Raw genomic sequence first — 5,517 nt, 5'->3', positions numbered from 1 at the left:
GCGCCAGGCCGTGGGTACTATTTTAAACATTAGGAATATGACAGTGAATAAAAGAGAAGAAAATCTCTGCCTTCAAGAAGCTTACATTCTAAAAAAAATGTACAGTTATACCTTACTTTCACATTCTAAACACATCAAAGTTGTACAGAACATGACTTTCACTTCCAGCCAAAAAGGAATAACTGGCACACTTGACATGCCATCATAAACAGTCAGAAACTGAACATTATAAAATAATTGTTTTAAAAATAGGCAGCAAAAGACTGTAGTCTCAGAAAAAACAAAAACAAACCAAGTGAGTCTCAACTTCCTGCCAGGACCTTATCACCAGGAGGGAAAACCAAGCAGAGCAGGGTAGTTTCACCGAATTGAGGTGCCAGAGATGGGAGTTTTGAGAAGCTGAGGTGGCTTGAATCTACAGGACAGAGTTTCAAGAGAGTAAGATATGCGGAGAAATGGCTACAGAAATCTGCACAGGGCCATAACTGGAGCATTTTGATGAATGCTAAGCTGTACGTGTGAATCCAGGTCAAGAACAACTGCAAAGCACAAGGTGAACAATTCACTGAGATCCCACAGCACTGGGAGGCATTCACATGTGACCAGCCAGAGTGGACAGCTCTCACGGAATACATGGATTTTGTAGAAACTCCATGTTTACTGTAAGAGTAAACTAGCTCTAGCGAAAAGGCTACTCTGTATCCAACCTAATAAAGCTTAAAACAAGCCTCCAAAAGACTAAGCTGAAACATAAGAAACTTAACTGCCAGCCAAAACAAAATTCAACATTCTTTAAAGGGAGACAATAAAATTTAGATACTCAGCAAAAAAGCATTCAAAATGTCCACCATTCAATTAAAAATTGCTAGACATGAAAAGTAGCGGAAAATGTAATCCACGTAGCTAAGAAAAATAAGTCAATAGAAAAGAATCAGAAAATCAGCAATTTCAGTGAAATTAGCAAACAAGACTTTGATACAGTGAGTCTAAGTATGTCCATGAAGTAAAATGAAAAAAATGAATATAATTAAAAGAGAACTGTAAGATATTTAAAAAAAGACCTGAAAAATACAACATCTGAAATAAAAAATTCACTGGATGGGCTTACCAGCAGATCAGACACTGCAGAAGAAGAGATCAGTGAACCTGTAGACATAGCAGTATAAACTAACCAAAATGAAGCAAAGAGAGAAAAAGATGGGGGAAGGGGAGAAGGACAGAATAATAATGAACTATGGATCACTATCAAGCAATTTAAATATGTATACTCCAGAGTACCAGAAGCTTCAGTGATAGGAGGGGGTGGAAAGAGGGAAGTAGGCAGAAAAAAAAATTCAAGACATAACTGATAAAAATTATTTAAATCTGATGAAAACTATAAATCCACAGATCCAAGAAGCTTAATGAACTCCTAGTAGGATAAACACCAGGGAACATCATTATCAAGTTTTACTCTATCTAATAAAAAAACAAAAAAGTGTAAAATATTTCATATAGGATCAAGATATTCTGCGTTTTCATTCTCAAGGCCCGTAAGAATGTCATTATGTATTGTATTCTCTAAATCTTAAGACATTTAACCAGAGAGACAGAGATTACCACAGATTCCATAATCTCTGAGATCTGCATTTTATAAATTACCTTGAAAATACTGGAAGTAGCCAATATTTCTTTTCATCACCAAAGACTTGTCTCCAGTTTTTACTGCATCCAAGAGAGAAACCATTTCCATCAGGTCCATATGAAAATGTGGGTGCACGAAATGATTCTGTTAAATATAAATATATAAATTAATTAATCTATTTAAAAATTGTAGGAGGGATTAAAAGTACCGATTTTCTTTTTTACATCTTTAATGTGAAAAACTTTAATTTAAAATAAAGAATGTATCTGTAGCAATTAACAAATTTCTAAACTTATTTGGCGAAAAATAGCACATTTACCATTTCATCAACCTTACATCAAAATAATTATCTAATACTTCCAGAAATCTACTGTAGTGTGTTCAGTGTATCTTTAAAAAAGAAAGATGTTCTAACTGTTGTAACTTCATCATTTATCAACTTCCCACTATGTTCCTGATGGCATAGTACCAGCTATTTGGGATTCAAAGATAAAGGAGATGAAATTCCTACCAAAGAACCTACAGTCTAGCAAAATAACAATGTGATAAGTGCTAAAACACTCAGGCTGCACTGGGAGCACAGAGGTGAAGGAATCTGATTTTGTCTGAAAAAGACTTGTGTGTGTCTTTGGGGTAGGGAAAGGTGAAGGATGGAGGTGGTGGTACTTGAGCATGATCCTGAACAATGAATAACAGGTGTGGAAGCAGACAGTGATTACAGATCATTTCAAGGTTGATTGTAAAGTGATGTGGAGTAAGGTCTAGAGAAAGACACAGGTTTCATAAGAAAAGTTTTGTTTCTTTATTTAAAAACAGAATGCAGCCAGGCATGGTGGCTCACATCTGTAATCCCAGCAATTTCGGAGGCTTAGAGGGGAGGACGCTTGAGCCCAAGAGTTTGAGACCAGAGTGGGCAACATACTGAGGCCCTGTCTCTACAAAAAATAAAAAAAATTAGCTAGTCACGGTGGCACTGTAGTCTAGCATCTCAGGAGGCTGAGGCAGGAGCATCACTTGAGCCCAGGAGTTCAAGGCTGCAGTGAGCAATAATCGTGCCATTGCACTGCGGCCTGGGCAACAGAGTGAGACCTTATCTCAAAAAATAACAAACAAAACAAAACCAGAATGCACTTCAGCATGTTTTATAAGCTAAGGATAAGAATCCAGGGCACTGGGAGAGGTTGATGATACAGAAAAGTAGAAACGGAAGGAAAGGATCCTAGAAGAGATGGGAAGGCATACAGAGGAGCTCCTCAGAGGTCAGAGGGCAGGTGAAAGGGATGAGTGCGAAAGGAGGAATGTTTGCACAAGGCTATAAAGACGGGAAGATGAGAGTTTACTTGTAACTTTTTCTAATTTTTCTAAGAAGGACTCACAAAATGAACAAGGAGAGTAGGGAGAATGGCGAATGGTGAAAATGTGGAATAACCACTGTTAACAGGTGAGGAATCTGACCAGAAACATGTGACTTTACTGCCAAACAGAGTTGAGGGCCTCAGTGAGGTCTGAGACCTCGAATCTGTACTTGTAACAATCCCTACAGGAGGACATCCTGCACCAGCCCCACCGTACATGTGGATAAAGTGGATGGCCTAGGCGAAGGATTAGCAAAGGAATTATGGGAGAAAGCCTAGATGCAGAAGATGCAAGGCTACTGTCAAGAGTTGCTCAAGTCATTTATCACAGGATCTAGAATGGGCACGGGTGAGAAATGAAACCAGAACCGAAAGAACTGAACTTGGGAGAAAAGTGTTGGAGAACTGGGTAGGCAACAGGAAGAAGAGCAGAGGTGACATGGCAGAATAAAATACCCTCTATGCAGCAGTGGAGGGTATGTAGCAGTGCAGAACTAGCCGAAGACCAGGGGTGTGGGAGTTGAGCCTATAAAGTGGTGTGCTAACGCAATGTTTTTTTAAAGTGTGGGTTAAAATACCTTAATAAGCCATAAAATCAATTTAGCAACTTAGAACCAGCATTTCCTTTTAAGGAACTAGAAAACATCACAGTACATTGGACACAGTAGAGATCAATGATGTTTTGTGAAACTTTTGCTTATTCTATTTACGTAATTTTATAACTGTGTACATGTTCTAGATCATGATATAAAATGATGCATTTTTTACCGTGGTCACTGGCAGAAAAAGTTTGAAAAAGATTGTTCAAAGAGAACAGTGGGTTCCCTGGAAGCGCCAATCTCTCAGATACCTATAAGACCTGGGCACGAAACAAACGAAGCGGCCTTGGTGAGAACTGTGGCAAACTACAGCGCTCATGCGCGATCTAAAGCAGTCCACTGCCGCTCAGCTCCACTGACTAACACCAGCTGGGGACGTGGGCCCACACTACCAGAGTTATCATTTTGAAAAGAAGGTATCTGGTTTTCTGTGTGAAATGTCTCACATAGATTTTAGCTATTGTGGAGGTCTTAAGGGATGGACTTTGCAAGTAAGCTGCCTTTTAGTCATCTCTGATGAAGGGTAAGAAGATGGCAGGAGACTCTGTGAAGAGGACAAGCAAAGCAGTTAATAGGGATAAGGAATTTTATTTACATGGGAAATGGATGCAGGCAGGATGGGAGGGGACAGCTCAGCAGGGGAGAGTAAGCTGGGGAAGAAGGGCGGAGAGATCTTTCTGGTGGAAGCCACCATCACCAGCATGACTCAGCAGCACACATTAAACTGATCCAAATACAAAAGTATCAATGTGTCTCTCTAAAATCTCTTCATCTTTATGTTAAAAACTGTTTCTTTCCAATTTTCCTGGCAGATACATGGCTTTAGATGGCATGGTTTGTAACTTTCTTACAAAACATTATAATAACATATCCCTGGTTTTGTATCTTGGTACATCAGCAGATATACAAATACTTCAAGTAAAACACAGCGATGCTTCCCACATGCCAACAGCTCAGTGTAAGCAACGCCACCATCTCTGTTAAGTAAATATTTGTGCAATTACTTGAATATCTTACTGAATTTTTCCCCTAGTTTCATTTTAAAAGTGAGCAAAAAGAAAAAAAGGAAATAAATGCTGATACTAGTGATACAATACATAAGTTTCACTGACAACTGACACAAAGATGGAAATAACAAAGCACATGAAAAGCACTATTCCTTAGCCTCAGTCATGGAACATATGCCAGTCAAATGAGTAACTGGGGGGGAAAAAGTAAAGAATATATATAAACTATACTGTTATGTTGTAGCTAAAAGATAAGATGTAATTAGAAGGATTAAAAAATTTTTTTGCTATCTGAGAATGAACCTCCTTAAAGCATGTAAATCTACTTTCATTGCTTTTTTTAATGTTGGCCCTTCCTGTGGTTTTTCATTTTTTAAATTTTATTTTATTGATACATATTTTACATATTTATGGGATACATGTGAGTATGTGTTACATACATAGAACGTGTAATAATTAAGCTGGGGTATTTGGAGTAGCCATCATCTTGAGTATTTATCATTTCTATGTGTTGGGAACATTTCAAGTCCTCTCTTCCAGTGACTTTGAAATATACAATACACTGTTGCTAACTATAGTTACCCTACTGTGATATTGAATATTATAACTTCTTTCTTTCCTTCTTTTTTTTTCTTGAGATGAGGTCTTGCTGTGTTGCCCAGGCTAGGGTGCAGTAGTGTCCTCATAGCTCACTGTAGCCCAAAGCTCCTGGACTCAAGCAATCCTTCCAAGTAGCTGGGACTACAGGTGTAAGCCACCACACCTGGCTAATTTTTTTTATTTTTTGGAAAAGAAAGATGGGGTGTCACTGGGTTGCTCAGGCCTGTCTCAAACTCCTGACCTCAAGCAATCCTCCCACCTTGGTCTCCAAAAGTGCTGGGATTGGCCAGGCACGGTGGCTCGTCTGTAATCCTAGCACTCTGGGAGGCCGA

The 5,517-nt window shown here is 38.8% G+C and overlaps 1 protein-coding gene across 1 annotated transcript in view; it reads right to left on the bottom strand.

Moving 5' to 3' along the window:
* The window catches only part of ZDHHC20 (zinc finger, DHHC-type containing 20), a 92,589-nt gene that overhangs the window by 3,582 nt on the left and 83,490 nt on the right, over positions 1-5,517 (bottom strand). The window contains exon 8 of the mRNA XM_012641665.1: positions 1,642-1,768. Coding sequence (XP_012497119.1) covers positions 1,642-1,768 — 127 coding nt within the window. The remainder of the gene's footprint in view (positions 1-1,641; positions 1,769-5,517) is intronic.

The sequence above is a fragment of the Propithecus coquereli genome, unplaced genomic scaffold, assembly GCF_000956105.1.
Source record: "Propithecus coquereli isolate 6110/MARCELLA unplaced genomic scaffold, Pcoq_1.0 Scaffold168, whole genome shotgun sequence".
In the NCBI taxonomy this organism is placed as follows: Eukaryota; Metazoa; Chordata; class Mammalia; order Primates; family Indriidae; genus Propithecus; species Propithecus coquereli.
Note: the sequence above shows the minus strand (reverse complement) of the source record. Positions and strands in the feature narration are given on the sequence as shown.